A 19,951-nucleotide genomic window follows, 5' to 3' on the forward strand; every position below is an offset into this window, starting at 1 on the left:
ATGGGCAGATGGTCCACCGCCTCTTCCTCCTCCTTCTCCAAGCCCGAGTGAGTAGGGCGGGGAAACCCTCCGCAACTCCCCCGTCTCCAGCCCAGAGCCCCGGGTGTCGGCACACTGTGGCGACAGGGACGACGGCGAGGGCCTCCGGGAGGCTGGGGTGGCGAGGCCCGGGCAGGCGTGGAGCACCGAGGGGGCTGCGCTCCCGCCTCCAGCGCCGCGGCCCCGCACTCGGGCTTTGGCGCTGGCCTCCCCGCGGCGGTCACCCCGGGCGCCCGGCGAGCCCAGTGGTTAGCGATGCTGTTGCTGCGGTCGCTGCCGCCGCTGCTGCTTCTGCTGGGGGCGCCACGGAGCTTCGCCGAGGGCGCGGTGACCGCGCTTACCCCCGAGTCGGTCCTCGAGTGGCAGGGTGAGTGTCCCCGAGCCGAAGAGACCAGATCGGCACATCGCGGGCGGGGGGTGGTTACGGCAGAGGAGGAAGGGGCGAAGCTGGGGGCGGGGAAGGGTGAGCAGCTAAGGCGACCATAATTGTACGGTGGCCGCGTCTCGGTAGTCCGGAGAAGGCCGGCGGATGGGCCAGTCCTGCACCAGGACGGGCCTCGCACCCCACTCTTCCCGCCCCGCATCCTCCAGGCATCCCCGGGCGGCTCCCGGCCTGGGCTGGAAGGCAAAACTTGACTACGCTCTGACCAGGGACAAGCCGGGCACAGAAGGATAGGAGACGTTTCAAAAAGTAGCCACCCGAGAGTTGTTTATTTGGGAGGATCATCACTCAGATAAATGACGGCAAAAAGATGTCCCATTGCGTCCCCTCCCAAAGCAAACCTGGATGTGTGCCTCCACTTGCCCAGTGGCCCCTAGTCAGGCTTCCAGCCCTCTGCTCCTTCCGGAAAGAATACTTAATCTTCTCTATTAATACCTTGCAGACAGAGGCATGGAGCCTCTGTAGGCCATGAACTATGCAAGCTGGAGCAAATAACCCTCTTTGCCTCTCAGTTTCTCTCATCAGAGAAATGGGGTGTGTGATATGCAGAGATCATTCGAAAGGCATCTGGCAGGCCTGTAAGCCAGAGTTCCTTCAAAGTCACCCCCACAGCCCATGTGCACACATGGATCAAGTCACCAAACATTTATTTAGCACCCAGTACGGAGAAGACTCATAAAAGCTGTGTGAAGAGCCATGAGGGGAGATTGTCCTGCAGGGCCCCACAGTGGAGAATAACTAACTGCATGGGTGCCTCTAAGGCAGAGAGACCAGTGTCTGAAACGGGAAGCATCCCCTCTGTGAAAGGAGGAGAGAGGAAGGGGTGTAGGTAAACCAGCAGGAGTCTCCAGGCAGCCTCTGTCCCGTCCTCCCCGCCTTTGGGGATAAGTTTGGAAAGAAGAGGTAAAACAAGGTGTGATCCATCCCTGTGTTCATTGTTTTGTTTTGTTTTCCTTCTCAACTATGCCTACATTTTTGAGGTAATCTTTTCTGGACTGTATTCTCTAGCACTCCCACAAGGCTTTATCAGGGACAGGTTGAGAAATTCTTATTCTAAAATGGCCAAAGATCAGAGACCTCTTAACCTTCTTGGTAAATTCAATAGAAATGGTCCTGTGGGGGCGCCTGGGTGTCTCAGTCAGTTAAGCATCTGCCTTCTGCTCAGGTCGTGATCCCAGGGTCCCGGGATCAAGCCCCGCATCGGGCTCCCTGGCTCAGAGGGGAGCCTGCTTCTCCTTCTCCCTCTGCCTCTCCCCCTGCTTGTGCTCTCTCTCTCTAACAAATAAATAAATAAAATCTGGAAGGAAGGAAGGAAAGAAGGGAAAGAAAGAAAGAAAGAAAGAAAGAAAGAAAGAAAGGAAGGAAGGAAGGAAGGAAGGAAGGAAGGAAGGAAGGAAGGAAGGAAGGAAGGAAGGAAGGAAGAAAGAAAGAAAAGAGAGAGAGAAAGAAAGAAAGAAAGAAAAAGAAAGAAAGAAAGAAAGAAAGAAAGACAGAAAGACAAAAAGACAGAAAGAAAGAAAGAAAGAAAGAAAAAGAAAGAAAGAAAGAAAGAAAGAAAGAAAGAAAGAAAGAAAGAAAGAAAGAGAAAGAAAGAAAGAAAGAAAGAAAGAAAGAAAGAAAGAAAGAAAGAAAGAAAGAGAGAAAGAAAGAAAGAAGAGAGTCCTGTGGATGTACATCTGACCCCCTGGTAGGATCCATCTCCACTAAGAGTTTACCATACAGTGTTTTTTCCTTTACATTTTAAAATGTGCCTGAGTGCTAGTATCTAGAACAGGGCAGCAGCCCGTAGGACGGAAGCTGCACGCAAGCCACACAGAAAAGGTACCAGTAAGCCTCTGAGCCAGGGTTAGCACTAAGGAGCTAATCCCTACTATATGTAGCAGACCCAAATCCTGGCCTGAGATAGTTTCTAATCAATGCCTTCTTCTTAGTGGCCAAGGACACTCCGAAGTTAAAACCATCTGCTACCTCCTGTACATTCCAAGTGACAGTTTGCAAATCTGAAAATTTGACATAGTTGGCAGAGAGATTATTCAGGTATGAAAATATTTCTATGTAAGTAGTTTATTTGGGAGGTGATTCTAGAAGACACAATGGAAGAGTGAGGAAATGAGACAGGGAAGGGGCTCAATTTCACAGGAGCCCTTCTCGGTGACTGTGAAGAACGCAGTGGACCCACTCAAGTGCAGGAAACAGAGGTATTCATCCACCAACTCCTGTTCCTCCCTGATGGAGGGTCCCTCCTGGGGCACTAATCTCCTGGTCTCCGGGCCTGAATGGAGCACTGTCAGGCAAGGAGACACAGAGAGTCAGTCAGAAAAATATGAGAACTCTGTCAGGTAAATGACCTCCAGGGTAGGCTGTATAGATAACCAATGGAATCTGCTACTTACTCCCAGATTGGAAAGATAAAAATATGAGCAGGATATGTCCTCAAGAGAAGAGAGTCCAGAGACAGACGCAAAAACACAAAAAATTACAAAACAGTGCACAGATGTTAAGATCACAAGGAATGAGCAAAGTTCTAAAGGCATACTCAGAAGGTACTGGCCTGAGGGGCTGTGGATTACAAAAGGGCATTTATTTTCCTAAAAGATAAGTAGAAAGGAGATAGAGCATTCTGGAGGAAAGCACAGAGGCACAGAATTACGTGTTGGGCAGTAGGCTGAAAGTTCTAGTCTAAGCTCTTTTGGATGGAAGAAAGAGGGACCACGGAAGGGCACTCAGGCAAACATGAGGCTGGATATAAGGGCACTAGGATCTCAAGGGGGCCCAAGGACCGGCTCTCCTGTGCAGCCAGGCCTCCTGCAAACTGAGAACTGGCCTCTGAAATAAACAACTACTATCTCAACTACTCTCTCTGAAATAAAGCAACTACTTTCTCTGGTTCTCTCTGTCCGGGGCTGCTTGCTGATCCCTGTTTGGTTCTCTTTCTATGGACTGGTTTCTTCTGCTTCTACTTGCAGTACCTTTCATGTGTAGCTCCCACGGCTTCTTAGGAAGAGTTGCCTAATTTCCTAGGAGAGGAATCTGGCCACACTTGTCATAGCATGTTGGCCAGTCCCTCACTCTGCCCTTGAATTAGAAGCCTTCCATGGCTGGTAGGCTGCGATAGTGGTGTGAGGTGCACACATGGATCTGCTCCATCAGGGGCTATGATTGAGTAGATCCCCAGAATAGGGTTGTGGCAGGACAAGAAGTTGTGACAGATCTATATTCGGATGCATGCAAGAGATGAGGAAATGAAGACTTTGGTTAGAGGCACTCTGCTTAAGGAAAATAAATTCTGGTTAGGTGAACTTGGGTACTGCTGAGAAGAGCTTCATGAGTTCAGACAAAAGGGAACCAGAACACACTTTTAAGTTTAGGAATGCCATGGTCAGTTTGGGACTTGAAGAGGGTAATTATAGAGGTCAGCAAAAAGACCGTGTGAGAGGTTAAATCGACTGCTCTTGAAGAAAGACATTAATGATATGAGCTAAGTCAGTCACAGCAGGAATACTGAGAAGCAGAAAGTTTGGATTCAAGAAATATGGGTTAAAAAAGAAGAAAATTAAAAATAATAAACTCAGTGAAAGACATGGAAGAAATGGCGAAGAGGAGGGGCAGTGGTTATAAAATGGAAATAACAAGTTTTGGAGGTGGATCCTTTCTTGGTAGTGACCAAGTCCAAGGTGTGGTTGTAGGCGTGGTCACTAAAGTGGGGAACAGGTGAAAGAAGGTCCTTGGGGCAGAGGAAGTTGAGGAACCCATCATCCACAGCAGTACAGACATAAGTGTGTGAAACAAAAGTTTCATTTAAAAAAATACCATTACCTGGGGCGCCTGGGTGGCTCAGTTGTTAAGCGTCTGCCTTTGGCTCAGGTCATGATCCCAGGGTCCTGGGATAGAGCCGCACATCGGGCTCCCTGCTCAGCGGGAAGCCTGCTTCTCCCTCTCCCACTCCCCCTGCTTGTGTTCCCTCTCTCACTGTGTCTCTCTCTATTAAATAAATAAAATCTTTTTTAAAAAAAATAAATAAATAAAAAATACCATTACCTAATACGATGTGCTGCTACTCATCTACTCTGTTCCATTCCACTTCATCTTGTAACACGGATTATGACACACTACACTGATATCATGACCCATTCATGAGCCATGACCTGTGGTGGAGAAAACACTGGGTTGGAGTATTAGGGCATCTATGCAAGGCATTGAGGTGGAGAGGAGAACAGGGAGCCAGCTGGCATCAAAGTCATTGCGATTGTAAGGAAGAGGCTCAGGATGGTGTACCCCAGTGTTGAGGAAAGGAAGACCGTGTGCCATGGGGGAGAGGTTTCTGAAGGAGGGTGATGATAGCCACCACCTGGAGGCAGCAACGGGGAGACAAGGTGACCCTGAGATTTCCCCATAGCTTCCATTTCTGATACAAAGGTAACAGTGGTTCCCTTGACTGCTCCTCGTAGTAACTAACAATTGAAGATTGATTACTGTGTGCAATTTTACACACATTAACGCACTGAGTCTTTACCACAATGAGGTAGGTACTATTAATAATACCCTTCTTTACCGATGAAGAAGGTTAAAGAGTTTGCACCTATAGGAACTAGAAAAATGGGAATTCGAACCAGGCACTCAAGCACTAATGCAAAAGACACCCCCCACCATATCCTTATGACCTCACAAAATAATTCATTCTGTATTCTGTGGTTAGATGGGAGCATGTGATTTGATTCTGTGACAGGAGGAACAGGAAGCCAGCCTCTTGTGCTCTGCAATTCTTCCTTTTCCAAACCAGTACGTCTATATGTAAGAATGAATATTTTCATAAAGCAGAAAAGCTACTGATTTTTAAAAAACTGTTCTAGGCAATTCCTACACCCCTGGGCAACGAGCCATTCTCCTAATCTTAGAGATGAGGAATTTAAGTACAAGCCTGATCAGATACTGGTTTAGCTGTCCTACCCGGTCATCAATCACTCCCACCACCTGACTCTGTTTCTCCCATCTTCATCATCATCTCTCAGAATCTCTTCCACTTCATACTTTTCTCATCCCAGCTTCTCTGACTGGTTGTTTTTCTCACGAGCCTTTGAAAGTCAGCATAGACTTCCAATTTTCCTGGTGCTTTACTTTTTCTCATTAAGCTTCTAACCTCTTTTTATTGTTGGTTGTTACAGTAACTGATTCCACACTCTGCAGGTTCCAAGCCAATGACCAGAACAGTAGAGTCACACAGAGACCTCAGTTGTCCCCTCATCTCCCCTTCCTTGACCTAACAATTTGCTTATTTATATCGAGTTTTCTGAAGAAATGACTCCTTTGTTTTGCCTCTTCTAAACTCATCCCTGTGTGATGAACCCTCATATGATCTATCAAAGTAATATAGTGGAGACATTTATAGACCCTTGCCTCCACTTTCTTGTAGAAATTATCCTTGAAAGCCTTTTAGGAGATGTTCCAATACAAAGCTAGGAACATAAATTATATTTCTTTAATTATTCAGAGTGAAAGGAAATACTGTTCATAAAAGAAACAAACACATGCCTTTTAAACACTGTACTAAGTCATTCAGGGAAAAATATTTTATAAAGCCACTCAAGAAAAATGGAGGAATATTATTAAAATTTCTGTAAATTGGATTCTGTGATACAGAGCTAAACAAAACAAACAAGAGGTTTCTGCTTTCATGTGTGGCCACATGATTTTTTAATTTATGATACTTTCCAGATTACTACAGTTCCAAAGAAATATGCTACTATGCTAAGCGAAATAAGTCAGTCAGGGAAAGAAAAATATCATATGATTCCACTTATATGTGGAATTTAAGGAAAAAAAATGGGTAAAGAAAAAAAAAAGAGTGAGACAAACAAAGAAACAGACTCTTAACTATAGAGAACAAACTGATGGTTACCAGAGGGGAGGTGAGTGGGAGAATGCATGAAATAGGTGATGGGGATTAAGGAGTGCACTGGTTGTGATGGGCACTGGGTGATGTATGGAAGTATTGGATCACTAAATTGTACACCTGAAACTAATATTACACTGAATGTTAACTAACTGGAATTTAAATGAAAACTTAATTTTAAAAAAGCAAATGGCTAACCTAAAAATATATTCAGCCTCCCAGGTAATAAAATAAATGCAAAAAAAGGTATTAGCATGAAAAAGAAATATGCTTGTAAAAAAAAGTTTTACTATTTCTGGCTTTTGGCATTCTTCTCTTGAGAACTTTCCTTTTCAATTATGAAAATATAAGAGGAAATTCAAAGTAGTTCTCTAACTAAAAACATTGTTGTCTTATTTGGCACTATCCATGTTCGATGTTAAGATTTGCTTCTCTTTTCTTAACATTTATAGAGTGTTCACAGTGACTGAGGTAATCCTTATCACAATCCTGTGAAGCCAGTGCCATTATTATACTCATTGTGCAGATGGAGAAACCAAGGCAGTTACTCTTCAGCTTCAAGCAGTTCTGCCGTAAAAGAAGTGCTCTGTAGTTTGCCAGTCTTTCTTCCACAGTGTTAGATTTGTTCAGGTAAGAACAGGGTGGGTTCATGGGCATGTGGCCAATGAAGACACAGAGTGCCGTGCTCAGCAGGGCATTGCACTTGAAGTTTAATGTTCTACGGTTTTGGGTCTTGCAATTCTTAATAATTTTAATCTCTGAGTTTGTGCTTTGGGCATGAAGTCTCATGGGATAACAGAGCATGAGCCGGAAGCTGGAAGCTAGTTCAAGCTCAGTTCCACTTGTGTCACACCCCACTCCCACCCCGCCAGATCCCCTGGCTGGGTTCTAAGCGGCTGCCTCCCCACTCCTACCTTCTGTCCACTGTGCTAACAGGTTGTGTTCAGGTTGGAGGACAGGGGGCCCGGGGTCTGCTAGTGGAAGGCCAGTGGCATCTCAGGGAGGAGCAAGGCAGCGGCCATCCCCGCTGGACTGACAGCACCACCAGGTGTGTTCGGTGAGGACTGAGTGGGGAGCCTGTCACCTATCCCCAGTCCAGGCACTGCGTGTGAGTCCAGCACTGGCTGGCACAGAGGCTGCAATCCCTTGTGGGCTCACGGGAAGTGGAGATTGACTTGACTTCCCTGCCCCAGGCACGGCCCCACATTTTTATCTTACTCTGGGCCCTGCAAAGTAGGGAGCCAGCCTGAATCAGAAGCATGGGGACTACTATGGTTTGAATTGTATCCCCCTCAAAATTTTTATGTTGAATCCCTAACCCTCATTACCTCAGAATGAGACCTTATTTGGAGATAGGGCCTTTATGGAGATAGTCAAGTTAAAATGAGGTGCTTAGGGTGGGCCCTAATTTAATATGACTGGTGTCCTTATAAGAGGGGGAAATTGGAACACAGAAATACGCATAGAGAGTAGATGATGTGAAGAGGCACAGGGAGAAGACGCTCATCTACAAGCCAAGGAGGGAGCCTGGACCAGATTCTTCTCTCACAGGCTCAGATGGGGCCAATCCTGCTGACCTTGATTTTTTACTTCTAGCCTCCAAATCTGTGGGACAGTGAATTTCTAGGAAGTCACTCCATTTGTGGTACTTTGTTATTGCAGCCCTAGCAAACTAGTACAGGAACTAACAATATATCTACCATTAATAGTTGTTTTTGTGTGTGTGTTAATTTCTATCTCCCAGTTAAGTAAATGTGTATTTTTCTTAAATGGGTATATTCTTAAAGCACCTAAGATGAATGAGCTCGTGTTAACAGTTTTGCGTTCAATAATGTCACATCATTTCCAGAGTTGTTTTGACTGTTGGTGGAGTTGTTTTCTGTATCTATTTGTTTTGGTGACCTAGTCTTTGAAGCATATCCCCAGGGCTCCAACAAGCAGGCATTTGTAGAGGGAAGTTTAACTGTGTTTTGTCTTACTGTGTCTTGCCGTAACTTGCTCTTTGTAGCCAGGTTTCCTGGTGACCGAGATGGTATATTTTCAACAGCCTATAAGAAGATAACAGAGCTGCTGTGAATAATGATTGTTATACCAGCCATGTCTATTAGGTACTTTTGAGTTAAAGACAAAATGATGGAGGGATAGACGAAAAGCTAAAAGGAAGAGAAAGATTTTCAACTCAACTTACTAATTCACTGGTAAGATACAGAGAGATACAGCGAAGAACCTCAGAAGGGATGAGATTTTCTGGAAGGGTCAGCTCCTGCTAACTGAGGAAGGGGCAGGAGGGAATCCAAGGAAGCAGGGTGTGGTAAGGACAGTCTACAAGGGTTAACCCACCTCACGCAGGGTTTGGTAACAGGCAATTTGAATCCCCACAAAACTGGAGCCCGTGGAGCTGATTAGCTGGGTTTCATGTTTCCCGCATATGAGAAAGAGTATTGTGTGCCCCGTGGAACTGGGAGTGGTGATTTGGGAAGATTAGAGAGAAAAGGGGAGAGAACACGTAAAAAGATTTAGCAAGAGGGATCCCATGGGCCTGCGGAGATGATGATTATCCAGGTTCAGAAGCCGCAGGAAAATGAAGAAAGCTCAAAATCAAGGACAGTGCTAGGGCAGATAAAGAAACGGAAGTTCTGCGACAGGATAAGGACATATTTTAAAATGTACTTTATCTTTTAGTTGATTAATAGAAGGCAATTGAGAAGTAGCCACAGGCTTTGTTAGGTGCTGTCAGATTAAGAGACAAACACCAAATCTCAGATGATTTGGGATAAAATGCAAATATGCATGCAGAGAGGGCCAGAAGGGACAGGCATACTTTTCACTTTGTTCTGCGGGACTGTTCTTTCAAGTTCTGCAAGCATCAGAAATTCCTTGCTTATTGGTTTGGAAAGTCATATTAAGAATCCAGATTTTCTGCATCAGTCAGCCATGAACAGAACTTGATTCAGTGGCGTACAACATCCTTTCCTGCTACAGAGTAATCTAATTAAGGAAAACAATCAGATCTGAATCCACTGTTCACCGCACAGGACAAACCCAAATTTGTGTTGCTGGAAAAGGTCAAAACATCTCAAGAGAGACACTGCTCACCTTCAGATTGGTTACAGGAGAGACATGCCCTCCCCACTACCTTCTGGACCCTTTCCATGCCCAAACTGAAATACAGTAGTCTCCCTCTTTTCGCAGGGGATACATTCTGAGATCCCCAGTCGATGCCTGAAACCGCAGATGGTACCAAACCCTATATATACTATGTTTTTTCCTATACATACATACTTATGATAAAGTTTAATTTATAAATCAGACACAGTAAGAGATTAACCACAGTAATAATGAAATAAAACAATTACAATATACTGTAATAAAAATTATGTGAATGTGGTCTCTCTCAAAATATCTCATTGTACTGTATTCACCCTTCTTGTGCCGATGCGAGATAATAAAGTATCTATGTGATGAGATGAGGTGAGGTGAATGCCGTAGGTATTATAACATAGTATTAGGCCACCTGCGACCTTCTGGTGACACATCAGAAGAGGGATCATCTGCTGTCTGACCACGGTTGACCTTGGGTAAACTGAAACTGCCGAAAGCAAAATGGAAGCTAAGGGTTGGGGAGGGACTACTGTACTGTCAGAGCGGAACGGAACTGGACAGATTCAAGAGATGCTACGGGGCAGAGAGTGCCTGAGCACTGACTGTGTGGGTGGATAGAGGAGAAGAGCTTTATTTTTTCTTAAAGATTTTATTTATTTATCTGACAGGGAGAGACACAGTGAGAGAGGGAACACAAGCAGGGGGAGTGGGAGAAGGAGAAGGAGGCTCCCGGCCGAGCAGGGAGCCCGACGCGGGGCTCGATCCCAGGACCCTGGGACTGTGACCTAAGCCGAAGGCAGACGCTTAACGACTGAGCCACCCAGGCACCCTGAGGAGAAGAGCTTTAAATCCAGGGAAATGGGGTGGGAGATTGAAACTGGATTGTATTTGGCAAGCTGTGGCTTCCTAATAGCTTTCTTAAGCATTGCACTTGATGGGAACCGTGTATGTGAACTTTTCATTCCTCTTCCCTTAACATGGAGGAACACGGAGGCTGACTTTTTATGGGTAGTTGGATTAGGTAGCCACCACCATAATGGAATTTATTAAATACCAGAAAGCCCTTTGCTTGCCTAAAATCCACCATAAAAAGAGCATTTCTTTAGGAATTGTTTTATTGCTTTGTTTCAAGTGTTTTTGTGTGAAAAGTACAGAAAACTCAATGAAGTCCTGATGCTTCAAACCTTATCTTATTCACTTACCACTTCAAACCTCCAGCCATTTCTAAGAGAAGAGCTGTCTTAAAGCGGAAGGGGGCACCCCAAGGCAGGTGGAGGTGATCAGAAGGGGTGCCGAAAATGAAGTAGGGGGGCCTCAAGGGAAATGTCCTACAGGTACCTCCAGTCAGCACAGTTCAAACAGATGGATCAGACTGTAATAGTAGCTCCAGGCTTTAGACTCCAACCTCATGGTATCATAGGAATTGGCAGGCATTTGCCAGCCAACTGAACAGCTGAAACCAGAAAACAAATCATTGCAATTACCTTTTCCAGAAACCTCACATTCCATTGATCACGAAATTTTGTCATTTCTTCCCCCTTTAAATTCTCTTTCTAGTGACTGGAGTCTCACCATTCCCTCCTTTCCTTTCTCACCACACCCAGCTGAATTGAGGCTTCTGTCCCCTTACTGGATCATAGCAATAATCCCCAGACTGTGCTCCAGCTCCTTGGTGGGCTGTCTCATCCCACCTGAGGATGAGAACTCCTCCAGGCCAGGAACTTGGAGGTTTGTCTCACATCTATATTCTCAGAACCTAAAACAATGCTGGGCACACAGTAAGTGCTAAGTAAATGCTTTTGTTGAATGATTCACCATGCCAATTCATCTGTACCAGAGGCTAGTCATACCTTCTCTTATTCCCAAAGCTCTCTCTCTCATCTGAAGAGTAATAGAAAAATTTTTGAATAAAATTCAACTTCGTCATAAAATGACCTCAAACCACCTCTTTCTAATTTTATATTGTATAACCACCAAAGTCTTTTATATAGGTGGGCTCTCATCACCCTGGAGCTGATTATTTTTGTCACTTCTGAGATTTGGTGATAATCGCTCTGCCCAGAATGCCCCCTTGCCCACCTCCCCAGCTGTGCACCTATAGACCTCCTCCGCTATTCTGAACTCTTTCTTTCTCTCTCTCTGCAATGAAAACGGGCATCTTGCTTGCCTAGTTCACCAATGTACCTCTGTGTGTGACAGAAGTTAGGTCACTAATAAATGAATATTGAATGAAAATGTGTGTGTGTGTGTGTGTGAGAGAGAGAGAGAGAAAGAGAGAGAGAGAGAGAGATTTCTCTGAAAAGCGAAATTACCCCTCCTAGCCCTGGCTTTTACCTCAGTATGTTTATTTATACCTCTGACATCAAAATATACTTCAGCGTTAAGTTATAATTCTTTCTGTACATTTCACGATATACTCCCAGGGTTAACATCAATTCCTTAAGGGCAAACACTATGACATACATATCCTTCTTTCTGCAGGGTTCCTAACACATACCATACTAGGGACTGAAAAAATGTTTGTTTGAAATTTTAAGTCTCCTACTTCAAATTTTTGGCAACAAACTGCAGCAGTTTATTTTCTTCTTTATATGTTATAAATTAATGTATGTAAATAAAGCTAGAACTAGACCTATATTGTCCTCACTGAGCACATGGATATTAAACTTCAGAGACAAAATGGATTCGGAAAAAATTTAAAAGAATGATTCAGTGAAATAACCTTTATAGTCCCACCAGCTCTAAAGTTCATGGTTCGGGTTTATGGGTAAAGTTAGTCTCCTCCAAATGGCCTAATTCCTTCCAGCCTGTTCTCTGTCTCCTCCCTGGAAAGTGGGCAAGTGCGTGCAACCACACACACTCTCCCCACTCAGAATGATCCAAGGACACTGAGGACCCATGTCCACCTCACATATAACACTAGTTAAGGATCCAGTCAAGTGTTTTAAATTCTGGGCTATTTTCTTTTGTTTTTCATCACTCGCTTTAAGGGTCATTTTAAATGTAGTTATAATGTTTTCTTTGGAATTGATGGAACTTCTTTCTTTTCTTTAACTAGAATTCTCATGATTTCAGAAGAAATAGATATACTTTTATGGGACAGATATTTAGGCAAATAATTCCTCTCTCTGTCTCTGGTCTCTGGTGCCTACCATATGGTTAGCACTCAACAAATACTTGTGGAATGTAGTAATATTCTACATGCAGTCATAAAAGGATTACCTTAAACCTAAGTTCCACATTTGATCAAGGAAGAATTCTCCTCCCATTTCTTAGAAAAATACATGTTAGGGGCACCTGGGTGGCTCAGTCATTAGGCGTCTGCCTTCGGCTCAGGTCATGGTCCCAGGGTCCTGGGATCGAGCCCTGCATCGGGCTCCCTGCTCAGCGGGAAGCCTGCTTCTCCCTCTCCCACTCACCCTGCTTGTGTTCCCTCTCTCGCTGTGTCTCTCTCTGTCAAATAAATAAATAAAATCTTTAAAAAAAAAAGTACATGTTATCCTGTGGGGCCAAAGGGTGGGTCTAAAATGATCTCCTCCTCAGAAAAACCCAGAAGTAGAAAGTAGAACCACTGTCTTCTGTGGATTTTATCCCCCACCCCCCACCCCTGTGAAAAGGATAAAAGTTAGCTTATAAGTTACTTCTAGTAAATCAATCCTTTCTTTCCTCTTAAACTTATAATTATGAAGGGAAGTGTAATAACATTTTACTGCAAAGAGATTTAGTAATTCTGGCAGTCCTTCATTAATCACTTAATCAGTGTTCAAGCAGAACTGATGTCCTTGACATATATAATCAATCTTGATTCCTCCCACATTTGATTTTCATCCTTTTAAAACCTGACTATAGACACTAAGGATTGGTGGCTTTTTTCACATTATGTTTTTGTTACAGACAACCCATATATGCATATAATAATAATCAGAATATTGATACCTATATTGGGTCTCCTCATAGTCTGTTTGAAAGCAATTGTTTTCTCTTCAGTGAATTTATAGAGATTAATGGTGCCAGGACCAGATTCTATTATAGTTTAATGGGAAAATGGGATTGGGTCATTTTTTAGCTTCGTATGGCCTACTATTCTTTTGGAGATGGCATATTTATTGTTATTGTTAAGCCAGAGCTACTTGTTTATGATACATTCTGAGGAACTTTTCCAAAAACTACATTCTAAAGGCAGCTAGGCATGAAAACATAATACTCCAAAGGTGAGCAGCATGGGATTAAGTTTGTCAAATATCTTCTGCTTCAGAAGGGTATTTTCATGATGACTGGTGTAACTCCAGAAGTTCTGATCCCACCATTCCTCTTCTCGTAACACTTAATAATTTGAACATTTAAAAACATTATTTATTCACCCAAAATTTTAGTGATATATCATTTCCATGTTGACTTACAGACCATCCATTCACTCACCCATACACTGCTTGTCAACATCCTGTGTTTTTCTCTTTCATAAGAAAGAGAGCTGCAGTATAGACTTTACAGGTAGATACTAGTGTGGAAGATGAACAGATGAAGACTCTTAATTCATGATTGCTCACATATTTGAACAAATAAGACAAGAATTTTGTTATCTGGCTTTTGAAGAGTATTTTTCCTCCCTAAAAGGTGACCTCAGGATTTTTTAAAAAGTCTACACACACTGTGTGCTGCAAAAGCTAGAGTAAAAATGAACTTTTCTGGTAATGATAGAAGAGAAGTCTTTGGGGATGCTCAAGTTAGCACTTTCCAGGTGTTCAGTCAGATCTATGTTGCCTCTGCAGACCAAGAATTAGGAAGCCAAAGGGATAACAGTAACAATAATAACAACATCAACTTGCTGAAGTCTTCCTATGCCAAAGTGGTATGTGATGTGCTTTGCATGGGTTATTTAATAGAATACTTTTAGTATCCCTGTGAGGTCAGTATCACATACGCTCCCAGTTCAAAAAGGAAAGGCGAGGCTCATTGAGATTAAAAATTTGCCCAAAATTCCAGAACAGCCTGCCTGATTGAGAGCCCTCAACCACTTGTCTGTCTACCCATCTTAGGTGTATAAACTGAGGCCCAGGGGGCTGAGATACAGCCAGTAAGTAGGTGGCTATATTTGAACATGTATTTGAGATATAAGCTAACCTACAGAACAGTTATAGTAAAATAATTACCCTTTAGTGAAAAATTAATGAAACTCTGGGCTAGCTAGAAAGTAATTAGTAGATTACAACAGAAATTAAAGTTAACCTTCTACCCAGTCATGAAAAGGTGAAAAGGAGAGTTGGAGAGAAGGTTAATTATCAGAGTCCACATCGCATTGGCGAGGGGTAGATTTGATCTTGAATGACTATTACTAATAACCATATAGACATCGTCTTCATTAGGAAAACAAATTTCCTGATCTAAATGAAATCTCCCTAAAACCATTCATTCTCTTCCCCTGCCCAAACACACACTCGCTTCTCTTTTGCTCTGATATATGATGATCAAAGCAATTTTCTGACAACTAATTCAACTCCCCAAATATATGGTTATAAGTAAAGTTATCAATTTTTAAATGAGGTATAGCTTTAATTAATACATTGACAGTCTTTTTTTTAACAATGTCGTCAGTGATTTTGGTGACAGTAAATCAGTTCTTTGCCTGAGTAACTTTGGAAAAAACAAAAGAACTTTTACCAAAATGAAACATTGTCCCCATGCACTGATGCACAGGGAGGCTTGTCCTGCACTGTCCCAAATCTCCAGAAGGCCTCTGCCTGTCACTTCTATGCCCCTGCCACACAACACAACTTGCCCTAAACCACAGCCATTTTAAGGAAAGCTGATAAGGTCCCTTCAGCTTTTTAAAGAATGGACAGGAGGTAAAATATAAGAAGGGAGCCTACCTAATGGGTGAATAGAAGAGCTCTTGGACCTTGACCAGACATTCTGAAGTGAGAAACTCAGGAACCCCAGGCCTTCCAGCCTCTGCAGGCAGGACTGTGCAGCGTCAGCACATTTAGTCAAGATTGAGCATTTACTGAACTTCTATAACATACTCAGTTCATTCCGTGCTTAGACTGAAGAAATTAGACATGATTTCTACCTCCAAAAAACCTGTGAGAGGACATGTTCATAATTGTGTAACAGGTGTTTTCCAGACCAGTGACTTGAGAGATAGTTCGATAGCGGGCAGGTAGCTAACACCCATGCCCTGGCTGGGTCCCACCAGCTTTTCCACAAGAAATTCACCCAAATCTCTTCTGCCGATTCCAGAGGTTAGAGGCTCAGAAGTGTATCACAAAAGCCTACTTTCTCCACATCTCCCTGTGGCCTGAGTGGCTTGGCCACTGCCATAGTCCTCTACTATCCCTCACGTATCTACACGGGGTGCCGGGTCTGAGCCAGTGTCCCGGGCATCCATCTATTGCTGGTCCCACCCAACGAGGCTGCTCTCATGAAGAGGCCATCCCCAGAGCAAATGTCCCCACTTTTTTACTACACAGGGACCCAGCACTGAGAACAAATGTGGAGAAGCTTTTTTCCCCACCAGCATTTCATCTTGTATCAAGACACAAAACAGCACTTCACTTATATCCTTTTGTTTTTCTATAGGAATCGGAGAGTAGAACTTAACATTTCAGTGACCCTTGGTTCAGCTGGTAGGTTTCTAATATTCAGGCACTTGCCTGAAGAAAATCAAAGGGTCACCATACCTCAGTGCACACAATGTCCCTCCCTTTTAGCCCTGGGTATTATTACCAATCCCTGCTCTCTATCCAGTTGTGGCGAGCTCCTTCACCATAATACCCCTCCCCGTGGGTCAACAGGCAGCCTTTGCTAATGTATGGCCATGGAGGTCTTAGATCACTTTCCCATTTGTTCCAACAAGTCCATTTTGTTTCCCAAGAAACCCCTCTGTTTTGTGCAAATAAAGCTCTTCGGGTGGACCCATCCATCAACTCCAGATCTGTTCAAAATGGCTGTAAATTGTGACACATGACAGCATATAGACATGTACACTGGGATCCTCATGACACTAGTTAATGATACATGAAAGTTCCATGCCACGTTTTCTCTTTTGTTGTTTCAGATAAAGGGATATTCGTTATCCAGAGTGAAAACCTGAAGAAATGCATTCAAGCAGGCAAATCTGTACTGACCCTGGAGAACTGCAAACCACCGAACAAGCACATGCTGTGGAAATGGGTTTCAAACCACCACCTCTTTAACATAGGAGGCAGTGGCTGCCTAGGCCTGAATTTATCAAATCCAGAGCAGCCATTGAGCATATACGAGTGTGATTGCACTCACGTTTCCTTGAGATGGCGCTGTAACAGGAACATGCTTACTGGCCCTTTCCAGTACACGGTCCAGGTGAACCACAACAACATGCTTGTGGCCTCATGGAAATATCTTCACAAGTGGATTTCCTATATGTCAGATGGTGGAAGCATTTGTGAATATCTGCACAAAGGTAAAAAAATAAATAAATAATTGAGATAAAACTACTCGTGAAAAGGTGTATTTAGAAAGTTTGCCCCTAAGTAAAGTTTTGTAAATTATACAACAGCACCTAGAGTCTCAAGGGACATCTGCTAAACACATTTTAGTTGCTTACTCGCTTATTATAAAAGGATTATTGGAGTCTTGGAATGAGCTTTCTACATTCTGCTAAAGAAGCAAAAATTGGAATTTAAAGATATTAGGGGAGAAAACACTTAAATAACTCTGGGAATCAATGGAAAGGAAGAGAAAGAATGGAAGGCTAGGAGAGAAAAAGAAAATAAAGGTGCGAAGAAAAGGTCTATGAAGTAAAGACTTATCAGGATGAATAGGAAAATCTCTCCTGCCCTCATTTCTCTTATTGTAGAAACTCAGCCCCATATATGAGTGTGTCCACAGAGCACCTCAAAGCCTCTTCACTGGCATCCATGTGATGGTCGTGGACAAGGCATTTAAAGATAAACCACAATGTCAAAGCCATTGGCAAGTGTCAAGGGGTGGAAAAGCATGGTTTCAGGAGTGGGGGTTTTCCTTCTCCATAGTTTTGTAATATTTGGCATTTTGAGCAGGAAAAAAAAGAAGACAGAACATGGCATAAATTCTGAAACCTCAAACCTGGCTCTTAAATTTTTCTCTGTAGCTCTCTTCATTCATTCATCCATCCATCCTTCACTTATTTATTGAGCACTGACTGTTTCTCAGATACAGTGCTGGGCATTAATTTGCACAAGCCAACAAGACAGATGTGGCCCCTGACCTCATGGTTCTACTGAGTAGAATTTTGCCTTAACAAGAACATATCCTTCTAAGAACTTTACACCAGTCCTAGGAAGCAGAGCAAGGGACTCCTAAGATCCAAAGCAGGATTTTCTTTTGTACCTACAATAAACCAAATAAAAAGAGAGCCAAGAGCAAGCCATTTTCAGGACTCACTACAATAAGCAAGTGTTGCAAGCCAGCACTCTGAATAGTCCTCGGTTCTAAGGAAGAACTTAATATTTTGCTTTATGTTAATTTTTTAGCCATATACTCACATTCCTACACATTCAGGGGAATACTGAGTAGAAGTCAGGGGATTGAAACAGGGGGATGTATCCTGAAATACCTGTAATTCTTAAACCTCCAGGGCTGGCAATGTGGTGTGTGCTCAGTCTAGCCTTGCAAACTGTGGCGAGGGAGTGAATACCTCCACAGCTGGCCTTTCTGCTCCAAGACCCCCTTACTTGAGGGTGGTCCAGATCCCCCCCTCACCATTGAAAGCACCCCCCCCCATTGAGTCATGCTTAAGGCCAAGGATACCCGATTATTGAAATACTCTGAGAAAGCAGCCGACAGACCACCTCTTCACAGTAGAGGCCTCCTAGCTAGTCACCCTATTTTCCCCTCTCCCCATGTCGGTTCGGTTTGCCACGCTGCACCCCGAGTTAGTCTTTAAAAATGGAAATCTGATCATGTCATTTTCCCATTCAAAACTCACTACTGACTTCCCACCACCCTCACAGCAAAGGCCAAAATCCATAATGCGGCAGAGCCAGCCCTCTGTGAGCTGACGCTCCAGTACATCCCCAATCCCCCTTCCTTTTGCACCTCCTTGTGCTTCTCCTTTCACACCCCCCCCCCCCCGCACACTCTTGTCACAGGCCCTTCTTACTCGCTGTCCCGCCCACCAGAACAACTCTTTCGCAAAGCCTTGCATCTTGACCTCACCCAGTTCTTATTCAGAGAGGCCTTCACTGACAACCCTCTCCACAATAGTGTTCCTCCATCCTTCAAACACACACACTGTCTTCCCGCCTTGCTTTGTTTTTCTTCATGGCACTTATCACGATCTGAAATTATATGTTTACTTGTGCACTTCCCACTAAAACAGAAGCTCCCTATGAAAGGGAACATTTGCAATTTGCTCTCTAGTACATCCCCAGTGCTGGGCACATTAAATGGCCAATAAATATCTGTTGAATGAATGAATTCATAAATGCCTATACAATTCTTGAGGTTCAGATGGTGATCCTTGATGTATTTGGGGGTGAGAAGGTATTTTAAAATAGATCTTCATTTAATTTTCCTTCTCATCCACTGACAAATATGTGTGCTACTGTGGTGGGGCACCATTGTAAATAAACAGGTAGAAAATAGGTAAACAAGCCGTTTATCAGCACGTGCTCTGAAGCCAGCACTTACCCTTGTACCTTCACACACACTAGGCAATGAGGCCCTGAGGATTCTCTGTGGGATAGCAAGGGCCTTACACATCATAGGTTCTCAGTCAATAAAAAACGCATTCACTATATGACAGTTTCCAAAGACAAAGCTGACATAATGCTTATTTGACTTTGCCTTTTTCTCCTAGATTTGTACACAATCAAAGGGAACGCCCACGGGACACCATGCATGTTTCCCTTCCAGTATAACCGACAGTGGCATCATGAATGCACCCGGGAAGGGCGGGAAGGCCACTTACTGTGGTGCGCCACGACCAGCCGATATGAACGAGATGAGAAGTGGGGATTTTGCCCAGATCCCAGTAAGAAGAAAATCTAGTTTTCCCCATATGTCATGAATGAATCAAGCATGATTAGAAAGTTATCTGTATTTAAGGAAAAGCACCAGAATTGATATATTGAAGTCTGAATAAGCACTCTGATTCCATTTATCCAGACTTTGATTTTGTGTTTGTTTTGTCTTGAAAAGACAATTCTGATGTATATTCTTTTTTTCCTCTTATGCTCAAAGGATGTTAATTAGCCATTCTTCATTAAGCTCAGTGCATAAGGATGCTTTAACCAGAATGAAATTATAACACTCTGTGCGCTCATTAATCCCAGCTTCTGGGCAGAATACGTCAAAACAAACATGAATACATATAAACTTACTCTTTATTTCTGCATTCAACCCATCCCCTCCTATAAGCTGCCTTAATTTCTCCATGTCCAGACTGCCTATCTTGCCCATTGTCAGGTCCAGGCATCAGCTGGTCCCCTGATGACCTTTCTAAAATCGCAGTTGCCCTC

The 19,951-nt window shown here is 43.5% G+C and overlaps 1 protein-coding gene across 1 annotated transcript in view; it reads left to right on the top strand.

Moving 5' to 3' along the window:
- The first annotated feature begins 294 nt into the window (after window positions 1–294).
- Window positions 295–19,951, top strand: part of PLA2R1 (phospholipase A2 receptor 1) — a 112,174-nt gene continuing 92,517 nt past the window's right edge. Inside the window, exons 1-3 of the mRNA XM_028113111.2 lie at window positions 295–406; window positions 16,528–16,911; window positions 19,291–19,464. Of these exons, the coding sequence (XP_027968912.1) occupies window positions 295–406; window positions 16,528–16,911; window positions 19,291–19,464 (670 nt within the window). The remainder of the gene's footprint in view (window positions 407–16,527; window positions 16,912–19,290; window positions 19,465–19,951) is intronic.

The sequence above is a fragment of the Eumetopias jubatus genome, unplaced genomic scaffold, assembly GCF_037043125.1.
Source record: "Eumetopias jubatus isolate StellerSeaLion01/CBP00866 unplaced genomic scaffold, mEumJub1_p1.0 scaffold_3, whole genome shotgun sequence".
Taxonomy (NCBI): Eukaryota; Metazoa; Chordata; class Mammalia; order Carnivora; family Otariidae; genus Eumetopias; species Eumetopias jubatus.